The 15,838-nt window shown below is 49.6% G+C and overlaps 3 protein-coding genes across 3 annotated transcripts; 1 reads left to right on the forward strand and 2 right to left on the reverse strand.

The window, feature by feature from the left end:
- Positions 1-25: 25 nt before the first annotated feature.
- Positions 26-3,249, reverse strand: LOC309889270 (uncharacterized protein). The gene is made up of 4 exons (XM_082782032.1): positions 3,136-3,249; positions 2,109-2,207; positions 1,603-1,731; positions 26-1,332 (listed from the first exon to the last, which is right to left on the reverse strand). Exons 1-4 carry the CDS (start codon positions 3,206-3,208, stop codon positions 1,067-1,069), a joined length of 567 nt encoding a protein of 188 aa, XP_082638158.1. The 5' UTR covers positions 3,209-3,249; the 3' UTR covers positions 26-1,066.
- Positions 3,250-5,536: 2,287 nt separating this feature from the next.
- LOC309889189 (C-type lectin domain family 2 member D-like) lies at positions 5,537-9,387 on the forward strand. The gene is made up of 4 exons (XM_082781950.1): positions 5,537-7,659; positions 8,180-8,352; positions 8,723-8,829; positions 9,124-9,387. The coding sequence occupies exons 1-4, from the start codon at positions 7,395-7,397 to the stop codon at positions 9,287-9,289; spliced, it is 711 nt and encodes a 236-aa protein (XP_082638076.1). The 5' UTR covers positions 5,537-7,394; the 3' UTR covers positions 9,290-9,387.
- Positions 9,388-11,103: 1,716 nt separating this feature from the next.
- Positions 11,104-15,099, reverse strand: LOC309889181 (C-type lectin domain family 2 member D-like). Its single transcript, XM_082781939.1, has 6 exons — positions 14,974-15,099; positions 13,859-14,085; positions 12,604-12,699; positions 12,304-12,461; positions 12,093-12,202; positions 11,104-12,003 (listed from the first exon to the last, which is right to left on the reverse strand). The coding sequence occupies exons 2-6, from the start codon at positions 13,956-13,958 to the stop codon at positions 11,898-11,900; spliced, it is 570 nt and encodes a 189-aa protein (XP_082638065.1). The 5' UTR covers positions 13,959-14,085; positions 14,974-15,099; the 3' UTR covers positions 11,104-11,897.
- Positions 15,100-15,838: the final 739 nt, after the last annotated feature.

Here is a 15,838-nt window from a genome sequence, read left to right on the forward strand (position 1 = left end):
GGCTTCACCCCAAATATTAGCAGCAAGCATCCTGCAGGCTGGTCTTTTCGGGGTGGGCACCACACAGCTCTCTGTCTCCTGCAGTCTTTGAAAGGAGATGGAAGGGTTTTGTCTGGCAAACCCACTTGTGGGCGCTCCCACAGCCATCAACCTCCAGCTTGTCTTTCAATGTTGCGCAGCCGTTCTCCGTCCTCTCAAGGGAACCAAACCTGCAAACCAAAACCGTCAGCACTCAAAAGCAGCTCCTTTTCCTCTTGGGTGAGGGGGCAATGGGAGCTTCTCCCCCAGCCTGTGTCACTGGGCTCCAGGAGGCTTCCTTCTGCGGGCTTGCCCAGATGCGCGTGCAGATTGCTGTGCTTGCACTACCATCTGGCTCCTTCCTCCACTGGAGCATGCCCAGGGCGTTAAAACCATGTTGGCTGCGTAGGCGTGATTAGATGTTGGGTAATAGTGCTTCGTACAGCCAACTATTGGGCTATAAAGCCATTCGGGGGGATTAAAAAGCTGTCGCAGATACCAAATATTGAAGATATTGGGGCTGAAGTGGAGCAAAGCTGCTCCGCACAACGAGGGTTGCAGCTGTACTCACGTGGTGGCATCGAAGGAGGAGTTGTCCACCCATTTCCATACGTAGTTGGATGCCTTTAATCCGATCCACACCGTCAGCTTCTCCTTGCTGTCCTGCTGGATCCCTTCATTTAAGTGCTTCTGGTGAATGGGAGAGGAGCGGTGGCTTCCAAAGGCCTTCAGCAAGAGGCTCGTTGGGGTGCAAAGCTGGCTTTTTGAACCCATTTGGTTCATCCTCAAAGAGATGGGCCCTAAACACCACCCCGTGCCTTGGGTGCTGCCTCACTCAGTGGGAGGAAATTGCTTAAATTCAGAGCCCGAGACACCGGAGGCTCCCCCTGAGCTCCATGTCCCTCCTTCTTCCCATGCCAAAGGTGGGAAGAGGCCTCCAAAGCCCTTTAGGTGGTGATTCAGCCCTGTTACCTCCTTAGTACGAAGTGGCTTGGAGCTACCAAGCCTCCTGCCGCCCACCAGCAGCTCTAAGGCAGTTTTTGCCCCTCTACCCACCAAAACCCAGGACTTTTGGGTCCATTTCAAGCCTTCTCCACTCTGCACTTACCATAGCGGTGGTGTTTCGGAGCACGGCCAGATGGGACCCCCGACTTTTGCAGTCTTTTTCACCATCCGTCCAATTCCCAGTCGATTTGGAAACCTGGTAGCACTGGTCCCCAAAAAGCTGCCAAGACGGGGGGCACAGCTTGCAGTCCCCGTGGCCTGGAGAGGAGATGGAGCCGTGAGACACCCCAAAATGTGCTCGAGGTCTTGCTCAAACCAGCCAAGAGGCACCGGGGAGGGAGCTCTCTCCCCTCCCAAATTTTTCCTGCCCGCTTTTCCCACCCATCCACCGCAAGGAGGACACGGTGGACTGAACACAGGGAAGGTGGAGAGGTGCCTCCTCCTCCCGGAGGCCCACAGAGGATGGAGATGATCAGCAAAACGAGCTCTTCCTCGCCATGCTCATTGTCACTGAGCCGGGCTTGCAGCCCCCCGGGGACACCCACTGCACCCCAGGGACCCCCCTGGGGAAGGGGTTACCTGCGGAGCCGTTCCAGCGGCAGAAGTAGCGCAGTAGGGAGGGGATCACGCACTCCTCTGTCCTGCTCCTTCCCCCGGCCTCGCTCTTGTTTTGCAGAGCATTGGGAGGAGTTGGCGTCTTCTGAAAAACTTAGAGACAAAATTTTGGGGTGAGATTGAGGCTGTTTGGGGGCAACATTGTGAAAACCGAGCAGGGCTGAGTTGAGTTCCCCGAGCTATTTTGCAAGCGCCTTTTCTGGTCATAACCCAACTGTTGCAATAGCATAGAAATGTTGCCTTTTTTTTTTTTTTTTTTTTTTTTTTTCTTACCTTTTTGTTGTTGTTGTTGTTGTGGTTTTGTGTTTGTGTTCCCCACCCAAACAGTATCACTATCCCAGTTCCTGGGATAGAACCCTGTCCTCCCCTTGGTGAGAAAAATAAAAAAATAATAATAAAAAAAAATAAAAGCACAATCTCCCTTGTGCTCGCTTGGGTTTTGGACATGTTTTCAAGTGGTTTTTACTCACCCTGCACACTGAGCAACACCACTAGCACCAGCAGCACCAAGTGGCTCAGCACACTCAGCTTCAGAAGGACTCCGTGCCACCGTGGGCACACGGCGGGAGCTGAAAGAGTCCGTGGTTTTGTTCAGAAAGTGTTTTCTTGTAAATTAAAATGAAAATGCAATGCAATGCAATGCAATGCAATGCAATACAATGAAATGAAATGAAATGAAATGAAATGAAATGAAATGAAATGAATCGATAAAATAAATTAATACCATATCACATCATATCATAAGAAAATAAAATAAAATAGAGCCCCTCTGAGCAGAACTCGACAGACACTTTGCTACCTCCACAAAAACAAAAGAAAAACAAGTGAAAAACCAATTATCGCAACCTTCTCTTTGCATTTCCCACCCCAGGACCCTCCTCGCGTGGGTCCCGCTGCTCGCCGTGGTGCAGCTTTGGCTGGAGCAAAGCCTCCAGGAGCTTGGAGGGGATGGGGAGCAGCTGGGCTGTGGCTTCCCAGTTGCACCAGTGGGGCCCAGTGGGGAAGGAGTCCCAGTGGCGGGCTTTGCTCCTGTTGGAGGCTGGGTGCTGAGGTTGGGCTCAGAAGCGAGGCCGTCACCTCCGAGTGCTCTGGGAGGCAGTGGGGGTCCTCAAGAGCAGGGGGAAAGACCCAAACTCTTGGGAAATTGGCCTCATTTAGAGCTGGTGGGGCTCGGGTCCCTCCACAGCTCCTCTCCACCAGGGTCCTGGGCATGTTTTGCCAAGCTTTGACTTCCAACGGCTTGCGTTGGGGCTGATTTTTGCTGCGGGGAGAGCAGCCCCAGCAGTGAAATCGTTGAAGCTCCAGCCGTTTGCAAGCTTCCTTCTCCCCCGTCCTTCCTTCTTTCCTTCCTTCCTTTTTTTTTCCTGCACAATCCGGGATCAACCCCGCAACCCAACTGGTGCTTGGCCGTGTTTCTTGGCCAAGACGCAAGCGGACCCAAACGCCAGCTCTTCCTGGAGCTTGCTGTGAGCGCCCACCACCCAAAATCACACTTACTGTGACGCCTCTCAGCAGGTGAAGAGCCCCCTCCGGGTTGCCTTAAATCAGCATAAATAATCTCCCCAGCCATGGTCAGCTTGCCTGCCCGCAGAAGCGTCCCAGGGGTGACAAAGTCCCCGGGCAACCCTTGCGTTACGACCAACCTTCTTGCGCCTGCGTCCAGAATCAGGAAATGGCTTTTTTTAGTCCTTTTTTTTTTTTTTTTTTTTTTTTTTTTAATAGATAGGTAGGTAGATATCTAGACATATCCTACAGCCTTTTCCCTTCAATCAAAGTCTGGCAGGAGGAGGTCGCACCTCTGGAGGTGCAGAAACACCTTTTGGCTTTAGCGTCCGCAAGCCAGCACTGTGGTACTGAGCTGCCAGGAGGGCAGAGCGGTGACAAAAGACAAAATAAAAGCCCTTCAACCTTTATTCATTCATTTATTTATTTATTTTTAATGGGGGCAGGCCAACGTGTAGCAGCAGATAGTCGGGGAAGGAGGAGAAAGGTGGTATTTGCTGGGTCTTCCCTGGAATACGGCTTGGGCATCAGTTGCGTGCAACCCAAAAGCTGGAAGGGGATGGTTTTGATCATAATTTGTTGCTTTTTCTTCCACGTCAAGTCATTTATCCTGTAACTTTTGCACCAGAAGAGGCCAAGAGGGTTTTTTTTTTCCTTGCTCATTTTCTGCAACAAATTTACATATGCATGATCTTGATGTTTAATTTCATTTTCTCATGCCAACTTGACCTAGCCTCCGCTGCATGGAGCAGCTGGCACTTCCTAGGACTGGGGAAAAAGCACCACCAGTCCATTTTGCTGTTTGTTGCTGCTCTGCCTTCAGATCTCATTGACCTCATGGAAAGTTTTGTACTCAATTTTCTGCGGTGAGCAGAGGCCGGCTCACTTCTGCATTTCTCTTCCTGCAGTGCTAAAAAGAAAAAAAACAATAAGAAAGAAAAAAAAAAAAAAAAAAAAAACATCAAAGGCTGCACAAAGGCCCTGAGTCAATCTTGACCATAGCTTGCAAAAAAAACAAACAAACAAACAAACAAAAAGTTTAAAAATAAAAATAAAATAATTTTTTAAAAGTGTGTTTTTTGCAAGACTTATTTTGGATAGCTTGATTGCAAGCACCTCCTTTCTGATTGCTTGATTGGAGAAACACCTTTTTTTGAATAATTTAGTTTCCGAAGCACCTATTTTCCGATTGCTTAATGGCAACACCTTTGGTGGCTAGCTTAATGGCAAATCCTCCTATTTGTGGCAGCTTAATTTCACCTTTTTCTTTGCATTTCTCCCCTTGCATGCATTTACCTGGTAATCCCATTTTTTTAGAGGCAGGAAGGGACGAAAATCTGCATATATTTGCAGAGGCAAATTAAGGAGAGAGGCATTAAGGAGAGAGAGCACAGCCCGAGCAGGCTTTGTTTGAACAAGTCAGCTTGAGAGTGAGCCTCAGTGAAAACAGACACCGGCAACGGTCCAAGGACAACACCCCAAGCCACTCCTAGGGCAAAACATACATTATCTATACATGCAGTACCTCTATCCAAACTGCATGCATACTTGCAAATATAAATATGAATATGTAAGATAAAATTATATGTAATATATAAACATTTAAAAGTAAATAAATATATGTAAAGTAAATATATAAATACATAGATACAATTATATACATTTATTCTTATGAATATATGTGTATGCTTAAATATATAATATATATGATATATATAATTTGCATTATATATATCATATGTTACATATATATAATTTATAATATATATTTATATAATATATATTTATATAATAAATATATATTTATATATTATATATTTATTATGTATATTTACATGTACATATATTAATTCTCTGATTAAAATAGTATATATAGAAACTACATATATATAGAGAAAAATTCTATGTATTTATATAAATGCTATGTGTATATGTCCATAAATGCTATGTGTATGTATCTATAAATACTATGTGTATGTCTCTATATAAACACTATGTACATATATCTATAAATACTATGTGTATATATAAATACTATATATATAGAATACTACATATTATATAGGGAGAAATAGTATATATAGAGAAAAATACTACATTATATAAATTACTATATATACATGTATATATAAAACTACAGATATATTAAATTCTATAAATTAAGTATATATAGTAATTCTATGATTAAAATACTATATAAATATATAGTATATATACTATATATAGTGTATATATATACTATATATAGTATATATATACTATATATTATATATATATATAAATATATACTATATATATTATATATAGTAAATATATAGTATATATAAATAAATACTATATATAAAAATATATATATATATATTTATAGCAACTCCCATGGAGTGAAGGTGGTGAGAGCAGAGCTGGAGGGGGGGCCAGGGAAGCAGCTGCTTCCTGCTCATGGGCATCTCCCCACCAGCTGCACGGCCCCTTCCCCAGCTGGATCCTCTGGAAAATCCCCCAGAAAAAAAAAAAAAAAAAAAGAATAAATAAATAAATAAATAAATAAATTATTTGACACAAGGCTTCGCACTTCACACAGCAGCTCCCACACCGGCAGGACGCAGGTACTGGGGCTGGGGAGGGTTCGGGCTTGGAAGTGGGGGGAGAACGAGTTGCAAGGGGTAAAAAATGAGTTGCAGGGCGGAAAAAATGAATTGTAGTGAAAAAAAAAAAAAAAAAAAAAAACCAGTTGTAAAGGAGGGGAAATCAAGCGCAAGGGGGGCAAAATCAAGTGGGGGAGAATCAATTGCAGGGGGAAAAATCCAGGATTGCTGCTCTGATGGTGGCCGACTGCTGGTTGGCAGTGGGTGGGCGGGGAATTGATTTTGGTGCTGAATGGAACAAAATTCTTTCTTTTGCAAAGCCTTCACCCATCCCCAGCAAGGCTGAGGTGTAAAGGTGGTGTAAAATTAACATCAGAGGGAGGGGAAATTACATTTTTCTTTGAATGGTTGCAATGAGTTTGGCTTGAGCTTGGATGGACCTCGAAGACGACCACGATTTGGGAATCAGATAGAGAGAGCCCCCCAAAAAACGCATCCCTGGGTGGGTCACAGCTTCTGATGGGTGAAATCTTCTGGTTTTCAGGTCCCCCATCGCCACCCCACCTGCATCCCCCGAGATGAAGGAAATGAGGGAATATCCTGGCTTTTTGGGCACGGAAAGAAGCCAGCGGGGAGGTAACTGCAGAGCACTTGCCCGAACAAGGCTTTCTTCTGCCTTCTATAATCTGAGAACAAAATCAAGCTGATGTAAGGCCGAGGGGGTGGTAAGAAATACTGAGTCTTCCGTTTTCTAGCACTTCCCTCGAGGGGAAATTTTTTTAGCTCAGCGAGCACGAGGTGGAACTTTGCTAAAAAGTCACAGTTTGGAAGATTTTAGTTATGAATCCTCCGTGAGTCAGTGTCTCTTTTGTGTCTTCACCCCCTGGTTCTCAATTTAAGAATAAAGAGATGTTGGTAGACAAGAAGGATGAAAATACCAAAAAAAAGAGCGTGGAATTAGGTAAATTAACATACTATTATTGAACCTTTGCCTTCCTTTCTTCAACACTGCCTTATTTTGGTTCACCTGACTCTTCCTCCCACCTCCACCATCCTCTTGGTAGACCAAAGCAGGTGGGAAAGGGGATTTGGGGCCTTTCGAGATGTCCCAATTTTGAGCCATGGTTTTTCTATTGTCATATTTGCTGTCGGAATTATCGTCTGCAATGATTCCTGTTCTGGTGCATGGGGGAGGGAAAAGAGAGGGAAGGAGGGCTTGTGGCATGAGATGTGATTCATGGGATGGTGTGCAAGAAGGAGGAAGGGAAGGCAAACCTCATAGAAAACAGATGTTTCTTTGAGCTGAGTTAAGATAAGAGCGTGCTCTAGATCAGAAGACCCAGCCATGGGCTAAGCATGACTCGAGGCATTGCAAAACCCAAAGCATCTCGGTTCGGGTTGTGAAAGAAGTTCCTCGAGCTGTAATGATGACACAGAACCCAGAAATTCAAAGGAAATCGCTTCTGGGTACGGTGCAATGCCCACAGGCATTTCAGAGCAGAGGTTTGCAGCTGGAGCTGGGGAAGAGGCAACGTCCCCCTTCTAAGGAAGCGTATCCAAGAAGGAAAAACCCGAGAAATAAAGGATGAAATAAAGGAGAAATGAGGAATAAATCATTTTATTCCTCATGGGGAAGAATTCAAAACTTCTGGCTGTTTCTCACCCCAAATGATAGTGAGTACAACCAATGTAGGGGAGAGACTGACCCCTTCCTCTTCCTCCTGGAGCAAAAGGAGGCAAAAAAAGCACGTTTTTGGGCTCAATTCCCTGGACCTGCAGCGTGCTGTTGCCCTTGGTGCTCCCAGGAAGGTGTTGAAGGTCTCTTCTCCTGCAGGTTCCAGCCTGGAGATGAAGCCAGGGGCACGCGTTGCCTGCCGGGTCACCATGGCAGTGGTGTTCCTGGTTCTGCTCGTCACCGCCATCGCTTTCGCAGGTGAGTGTCGAGGTGCTCACCGTGGAGACAACGTCTCTGTGCCCTTTCCAAGACGCTTTGGGTCATTGCACTTGGGCCAAGTCCAGCCCCGTGCTCCTGACGAAGACAAAATCAAGGCCAGGAGGCGTCCCCTCCAGGTGAGGGCCAGTTTGATGAGCGCAAAAAACCAGAAAACCAAACCCATCTCCTCTGTGGCATCATTCTTTAAAAAAAAAAAAAAAAAAAATCAGACTTTACCCACATGAGGCTTTTTTTGGCAAAGAAGGAGCTGGCCAAGCAGCAAGAGATGTTGACACAAGTCTAGCCAAACCAAGAAGGCCGCAGAAACAAGAGAAATGCTTTCGCTTTCATTTGTCCGCCGCTGCTTTGGTATTAATGTTGAATTGTAATACCTTAGGGCACGTTTAGGCATAGGACTTTTTGTAAATCCTCCCCAAACCCGCGTCGTTGGTGGCCTGTTTTCTGCTTCGAAGGTCCAGCCTCACACATTTCTTGTCCCCCTTTGCTCTATCGATGACAGTGAACGCTTTTCAACCTCGCCCCCAGCCCTGTGCTCAGTGTCCGTTCGACTGGATCGGGTATCGTGGAAAATGCTACTATTTTTCGGAGGCTGAGAGGAACTGGACGTCCAGCCAGGACAACTGCTCAGCTCTCGGTGCTTCCCTGGCCATGTTCGACAGCGTGGAAGACTTGGTATGGAGACCCCCAGAAAAGCCACTGAGGTTTTTGCCACCTTTTGGTTTCCTTGCCTGCTATTTCAGTGTCTTCTTCCCACTCCTGGGTCTTCTCCTCAAGCTTCTCCCCAAAGCCAACCAGTGCAAGACCTGTAGCAAAAAGGGGAAAAAAGAAAAAAAAAAAAAAAAAATAACCTAGACAACGATGAAGTAGGTCTCTGCCTCAAAGATTAGGGGTTTTGGTAACAGACTGAATAATTTAAGCACCAAAAGAGCGCAGGCGACTCGTAAAATGTAAATTATTGGTTGGAGGGAGGTTTCTGCAGATGACTTGCTGGGCACGTCCCGAAACCCTGAGAGCTGCCCTAAAGCCTTTTTTTGTTTTCCAGAGTTTCACCATGAGGTATAAAGGCATCTCGGAGCATTGGGTCGGCCTTTCACGGGACGGGGAGGAGCAACCATGGAAATGGGTGAACCGCTCGCGGCCGTCCCCCCTGTGAGTCTGCGGGGTTTTCATCGTTCTCGTGCTGGCTGCTGGTTCTCCAGCCCCAAAACTTGCTTTTTGTCTGGGATTTGGGACCAGCTCCAGAGGTGGAGGTGGGGCGATGAGACCCGGAGAGGGCCGCGATGCTTCCAGAGTCGTTCTTTGCTTTCCAAGCTGAGAAGTGGAAGCAAGGGCAAAACGCTGTTAGATTCCCACTTTTGATCATTTTTTGTTCTCCTTAGAGATCATCGGTGCGATTTTTCTCCCTTTTCCTCTTTGAGGCCAGTTGTTTCTTCTGTCCTTCAGATTTCAGGTCCAAGGAGGTGGCTTCTGTGCCTACCTGGGCGACACCGGGCTCCACTCCTCCCAGTGCAGCACGGAGAGAAACTGGGTTTGCACCAAGCCCGCGCTGAACAGCCCAGACAAAGGCAACAAGACGAGACGAGCTCGAAATCTTTGCATCAGCTCCTAAATACCCAAAGCAAACAGGGGAAGCGAAACAGGGGGAGCTCAGAAACTTTGAAGGAAACTCAGGAGGGGAATTCAGCTGGGAACTGCTGAAATTACTACTTGAATTTGCAACACAACAGCTGGTAATTTCTCACGGCAGCACGGTCATACGTGGCAATGACTCATTCATGACTCATTTCACAATGAAATGAAATATCAGAGCACCACAGAAGTCACAAAGCTGCCAATGAAACCATGCCTGAGCGTGCAGAGGATTCACCCTAAGGAGCCATCAAGATGCAGCTTGTACGGGGGGAAAAAAAAAAAAGGTCAAATGGCATGGGATTCGAGTTTTTCCCGATTTTTGGCAAGTTAAATCAGCAGTTTTCAAGCTTGTTCGGCTGGGAAAAGCTTTCCAGTTCCTTGTGAGCACGTGGAAACGGTGCAAGGATGGACTTCCAAGGATTTTCTGGAATCTTTTGCTTTGGGAATCTTTTTGCTTTGGGAATCTTTTTGCTTTTCGGGTCTTCTGCAGGTGAAACACGAGACATTTGCACGGCTAACTCCATCCTGGGAAGGCGTTTTTTTGAGGAGCACCGCAGCTCGGAGACGGTTGGTGAAGGTGTGCCGGTGAGGATCGTAGGGTTCGTAGCAGCGCTCTTATTTTTGGTTCCATTTGGAAAACAACAGCATGAGAAACGGACTCCGGGAGCTTCAAGAGCTGGCTCCCCCCAGCAAGCAGCCAGCTCCAAATCAAGTCCACCAGTGCCACCTCCAGGACTGGAGATGGAGAAGCAAATCCGTGGAAGAGCCTCCTCGTACAAACACCTCGTGGGAAACGTGACCTTTCAGCCTTGATCTGGCTTGACTCGATCCTGTATTTTGAGGGCTTTTGATGCCCTTTGAGCTGTTTGCAAGAGTTTCACAAGATGAGGGGCTGTCAGAACCGGTGAGCGACATGTTCGGTAACGAGTACTGACGTTGTAATTACTTCTCAAACACAGAGCCAGCCTTAATCTGGCGTTTTCTGTTCTCTCTTTCCTTATTTTGCACACTGAAAGCTACAGCCTGCTTGCCTCTCCTGCTACACACACGCTCCAACTGTTGTTATTAAGTCTTTTTGCCTCAAACGCAGCTAATTTAGCTTTAACTTGCTCTTGCAGCCCAAACCGGGAGAATTTTGCAGCGGTGGATTTGGCGCATTGCCTTTAGCTAAGCACATAAATTCAAGGCTTGTTGGTTTTCCTCCATCAGTCCCAGGCAGGGCACTTCCATGCAATAAAAACGCACTTTTGGTTAACAAATTCAATTCACCAGCCTGAAATAGAGCAGAAACCACTTCACCAAGATGCCAGTTCCTGCTGTTAGTCTTTTCTCCAGACTTCACACACCTAAATGTCACGAAGTCTGGCTTAGGTCAGCAAAGAACGAGGGCTTCCTGCACAAAGCCCTTCCGCACCCCACCCTCAAGCATCATTTAGAATCGCTGAGCTCTTCCAGGATCCAAAAGCAGAGAATTTCTTATTTTTTGGCAAAGATGATCTGCTGTTTCTCAAAGGTGCTGTCCTAAAAGCAAGATTTGGGTGACCTGCAGTGAAGTTTCCTGGGCTTTCTTAGGAAATCCTTAATATTTTCAGGAGATGTGGCACAGGGTGGAGCTCTGGTCTTAAAATGAGAGAGTCTTCATGGAGGAGCAGAAAGCAGTGGGGTAAAACTCACCTCGTGCTGGATCCCAGGGTAACGCAAGAGGAAATAATAGAAGAGCCAGACGTGGGAAAAATATTTTATTATGAAATTGCACATAAATTAAAACAGTATGTAGAAAAATAGTGTTGATATAAATACAAAGATACAGAGGAGCAGAAAAGCAAGAGAAAGGCACCGTTTTTCTCCACGGGCACCAGTTCACATTAACGTAGACCTGACTCAACTGCTACTTCCATCCAGCCTGGGAGCCCGTGAAGAGTTTGTTCGAGTACAGGAGGAATTTCAAGTATGCGAAGTTGTTCCTGGTCACAGCCCCACACCTGCTATTCACATTTCTCAGGATAGCACCAGCAGGGCTGATGGGTGACAGCTGATTTCCACCCCCAGCAGGAGCTCAGGGACTTCAGCCCAGGGCAGTGAGGTTGGAACAGGACCATCTTGAAGCCTTCTTCCAGTCCAAACCATTTCCACGATGCGGTTTGAGATATTCCCATCCTGTGACAGTTTCTGCCTGGGCACAATACTGATATCTCTTTGGCAAAACACTGTATTTAAAGTGCTCCTCCTCCTCTGCTAAAAAAGTGCACGTGCCCTTAGAAAAGGGTTTGAAGAGCTAAAAATGGACTTTTCCTGCTACAACCTTGGCTCTGCTATCTACGTTAATGCTATGCACTGATAAAGACGGAGCAAAAATGTAGTGCAGAAGAGCTTGAGATGACAAAAACGTTTTGCAGAAGCAACAGAACCGGGTAGTGGGAAGTAAAAAAAACTGAAAAGGCTCCAGAAGCAGCAGCAATGACAAAGCGCCACCTGCAGGCCTGAGGAATGAACCCTGGTCTTGTCAGTTCTCCAAAATATCCGCAAAGGCACCAAGGTGTGAGGTATTTTCTGCAAGAGGCCTGGAGGCGCCCTGTCTGCCGGCCTCAGGGCTGCCTGGTGCAGATCCAGTGCCGCTCGCCGCTGCTGCGCGCGCTGGTGACTTTTTGGTTGTTCAAGAAAGCAAAATCCTCGCCTCCTCCGATGGGAAACCTGCAGGGGAGGCAGCGGGGTGAGCATCCTGCGTGCTTCCTGCCCCCCTCACCCCAAAAACCCCTGCGTGCAGGGCACGGCGGACTCACAATGAGCTGTTAAATTCGGTGCCATCGTCCCATTCCCAGCGCTGCCTCGGGTTCTGGCGGCTCAGCCCGATCCAGTGGTCGGGAGCACCTTTATAGCGCAGCACGAAGACCTAGGAGCAGAGGGGGAGCAGGGTTGAAAAGGGGGCTCACCGACACCCCCAGAGCTCTGCCCCCCACCCAAAATAAAAAAGGAGAAAAGCCCCAGCCTCACCAGCTCCTCCTCGGACTGGATCACGGCCAGGTTGGCGCCGCGCGCGTGGCAGTCATTCCGGCTCCAGGTCTGGTTCTTTTCCACGTCGGAGAAGTAGAAACATTTCCCCTCGAACCCGATCCAAAAACGGGGGCAGGAATACGCACGTTGAGAGAGCCCTAAAGACAAAGAAATCCAGGGGTTTGCAGGAGCAAAAAAAGGCAGCAGCAGGGTTGGATACAGGCACTGAGCCCCCTTTTTTTCCCCCCTCCCTGCAGCTGGGGCCACAGGGCAGAGCGGAAACCACCTGGGAACACTCACAGATGATAACGGAGATCAAAATCACTATGATGGCACCGAAGAACACGCATAGCTTCCAGGCCACAACTCTTTTAACCTTGCACCTGGTAAGAAGACCTGCAACGAAAAGAAGGGGGCGAAGTGAGGGGTCCCAGCGCCGTGCAGACCCCCGGCAGCAGGGCTGAGAGAAACCAGGCCCTCCCCACACCCTGGGGGTGCCGTTGGTGGTAGGGGGGCGGTTGGACCTCCACGGAACATCAGGGAACGGAAGAAACCTTGGAAGATCATCTAGGCCAATCCCTGATGGAGCAAGGAGCACCTAAATCAACGGGCTTCTTGCCCCTCTGCACGTGCCCTCGTTTACATTTCATTAAGTTTCTCCCCAGCCCGCTGAGGTCTCTCTCGCTGGGTGGCAGCGCAGCCTTCTGGCCTGTCAGGTCAGTGCCGCGAGGAACAACGTTGAGTTTTGCAAGAGAAGGTGTTTTTTGAAGCCAAAAATGCCACTAACCTCGCATCCTCAGAAGTGACCGTGTTCATACGGAAGTGGGCAGCGCGTTTAGCAAAGAAGGGGAAGGGCCCACAGGCCCAAAAGAAGGAGGATAGCAAAGAGAAACAGAATGAGCAGCACGAGAGTAATATAAAGGAAGATCACAAGTGACAATCTAGTCAATAAAAGGAAAGGGTTAAAAAAAAAAAAAAAAAAAAAAAAAAAAGGAGAAATTAACGGTAGGCCAAATACATGTAAAATTGTACATTTAGAGTACAGAAGAGCATCAAGGAGGTTTTGAATATGTAGTACTCTGCCAATACGTCAAAAGGGGAGAAATGAGGAGTCAGGTAACACAGAATAGAAGGGCGCGAGAAACTTTTACTCTGAGCACCTGCTTGCAGGACGCCTGCCATTGTAATCAAAACTCCAAGAAATTCCAAAATTTGACGCTGTCTCATTAACCACATCTTTCACCAGCCATCCCAAGGCCTTGAAGCTTTTCTTTGTTCCCACGGCTCCCTTCCCTCTGGGACACGAGGGAGCTACTCCACCACCCGACCTCTTACTCACACACCTTCGATCCTCCTCAGTCTCTCTTGCGACAGCTGCTGGGTGGCAAAGGAAGTGCCAAAATCCTCCCGTAACTCGTGACCGGGCGCTGCGGCTGCAGCACCTCCGAGGCCCCAACCTCGACCATTGACCTCCACCTCGGGGGCCTTTTCCAGCCTCGGTGGCTCTCTGACTCCCCACACATCTGTCGCCCTCCAAACAGGGAAGGATCCTTACCCAAAACCCACTGCTTCACGCCTGCCTCAGAGCGCTTTCTCTCCGTCACAGAATCGTTATCCTCATTCCTCCTCTCCCCGTGAAGAAGCGCCACAGCCATATCTCAGGAGCCTTCCCTCAGTGGCCTCCAAGGGTCAAAATCTCCACGGGTCCTCTGAGGGCAGCTTGTGGCTGGGAATGTAGCGGCCAGGGGCAGGCCACAAGGGGTGCTGCAGAGGAGGGAGGACCTGGAAGGAAGGGAGAAAGTCAGAAAAAACAGAAAAGTGACAATAGAAACATGGGAAGGTGATGCCGCGGTGAGAAGGTAACGGTAGGCAGCGCCCCGGGAGCGCCGGGGCCCGGGCGGCCCGGCGGCAGCGCCCCGGGAGCGCCGGGGCCCGGGCGGCCCGGCGGCAGCGCCCCGGGCGCGCCGGGGCCCGGGCGGCCCGGCGGCAGCGCCCCGGGCGCCCCGGGCGCGCCGGGGCCCGGGCGGCCCGGCGGCAGCGCCCCGGGCGCCCCGGGGCCCGGGCGGCCCGGCGGCAGCCTCCCGGCCGCGCCGGGGCCCGGGCGGCCCGGCGGCAGCCTCCCGGCCGCGCCGGGGCCCGGGCGGCCCGGCGGCAGCCTCCCGGCCGCGCCGGGGCCCGGGCGGCCCGGCGGCAGCCTCCCGGCCGCGCCGGGGCCCGGGCGGCCCGGCGGCAGCCTCCCGGCCGCGCCGGGGCCCGGGCGGCCCGGCGGCAGCCTCCCGGCCGCGCCGGGGCCCGGGCGGCCCGGCGGCAGCCTCCCGGCCGCGCCGGGGCCCGGGCGGCCCGGCGACCCCCCACGCCCAGGCCGAGGCCGGCCGGCGCAGCCCCCTGCCCGAGCCCATTCATGGCTCAAACCCCAGCCCCGGCCCCAGCCCTAATCCCAATGACCAACCTTAATCGCACCCCAATCTCAAAACACTGCCCGCCAGGTTGTAATGCAAAGCCACAGACACGGCATGCGCTCCTCATACACGGAGGAACATTTAAGCCAGCCTCCTATGTGGGTGGGGTAATCGGGGGCTCCTCCCAGCCCCGCTCCTTACAGGAGCCCTTCAAAGGGCTACACAAAACGTGGAACCCCCCCAGAAACCCTCCCCCCGAAGCCGAACTCACCGTGTGCTGCCGGCCCCTGCCGTGACCCCGGCCCTGCCGCCATCCCGGGCCCTGCCGCGACCCCGGGCCCTGCCGCCATCTTGGCGCCGCGGAGGTCCCGCAGGTCCCGCTGCCTCCATCGCGGCGCAGAGCAGAGGAAGGGAGCGGTGACAGCAGCTCCAAGCGCTCGCCCGCGTGCAGCGCTGCAAGAACTCGCGTAAGAAGGTAGAAAAAATGCCCAAAAAAGGCAAAAAATGGCCAAAAACAGCAAATTTTTCCCCGTCCCGCAACACAACGACAGCAACCAGGAGAGGAGGGAGAACCTCACAGCGGGAGCCAATCAGCAGCCAGCAAGGGCGGGACAACGGAGGCGGCCAGCCAATCAGCGGCCGGAACGAAACCCGCCTCCTCTGTGGCGGCTCTGAGGGGAGGTCCCGGCCGCCATTTTGTGAAAGGCATTGTAGGGACTTTTTTTTTTTCCCCATTTTTTTTTCCATTAAATCCCAACCCAAAAGTATTACCCCCCGCACACCTCCTCCTTATAACAATAAAACCTGTCAATTTTGGTCTGAAGCCAGTGATAATGGCACATTAATTGCTCAAATAAACGACAGTGGGGAAAACAGTGAAGGGAAGAGGAGGGATGGCAAATTCCTATGAAAAAAATGATTTTAAACAATTTCATTTAAAACTCAGTTCTGTTATCAGGTAGCTGCAGGCGGTATTCAAGCAAATTCTGCGGAAATTAGGAAATTACGACAACAGTATTCAAAATAATTCTGCTGAAATTTGGGAGTTTAATCAGGGTGGAAAGGCAGCATGGGTTTGGGGGAAAAAACAAAGATTTCAGCTCATTAAACTATTAACATGCTTTTAATAACCCTAA

Source organism: Aythya marila (assembly GCF_965140915.1).
Source record: "Aythya marila genome assembly, chromosome: 33".
Taxonomy (NCBI): Eukaryota; Metazoa; Chordata; class Aves; order Anseriformes; family Anatidae; genus Aythya; species Aythya marila.

Coding starts and splice junctions, on each gene's coding strand:
- LOC309889270 (XM_082782032.1), bottom strand. CDS start 3,208: ATGGCTGGGGAGATTATTTATGCTGATTTAAGGCAACCCGGAGGGGGC. Junction 2,208..3,135: donor ACCTGCTGAGAGGCGTCACA/GTAAGTGTGATT, acceptor GGACTCTTTCAG/CTCCCGCCGTGTGCCCACGG. Junction 1,333..1,602: donor CCGCTGGAACGGCTCCGCAG/GTAACCCCTTCC, acceptor GGCTGGTTTGAG/CAAGACCTCGAGCACATTTT.
- LOC309889189 (XM_082781950.1), top strand. CDS start 7,395: ATGATAGTGAGTACAACCAATGTAGGGGAGAGACTGACCCCTTCCTCT. Junction 8,353..8,722: donor TCGACAGCGTGGAAGACTTG/GTATGGAGACCC, acceptor TTTGTTTTCCAG/AGTTTCACCATGAGGTATAA. Junction 8,830..9,123: donor CGCTCGCGGCCGTCCCCCCT/GTGAGTCTGCGG, acceptor TCTGTCCTTCAG/ATTTCAGGTCCAAGGAGGTG.
- LOC309889181 (XM_082781939.1), bottom strand. CDS start 13,958: ATGGCTGTGGCGCTTCTTCACGGGGAGAGGAGGAATGAGGATAACGAT. Junction 12,203..12,303: donor TCCAGTCCGAGGAGGAGCTG/GTGAGGCTGGGG, acceptor CTCTGCTCCTAG/GTCTTCGTGCTGCGCTATAA. Junction 12,004..12,092: donor ACCGAATTTAACAGCTCATT/GTGAGTCCGCCG, acceptor CCTCCCCTGCAG/GTTTCCCATCGGAGGAGGCG.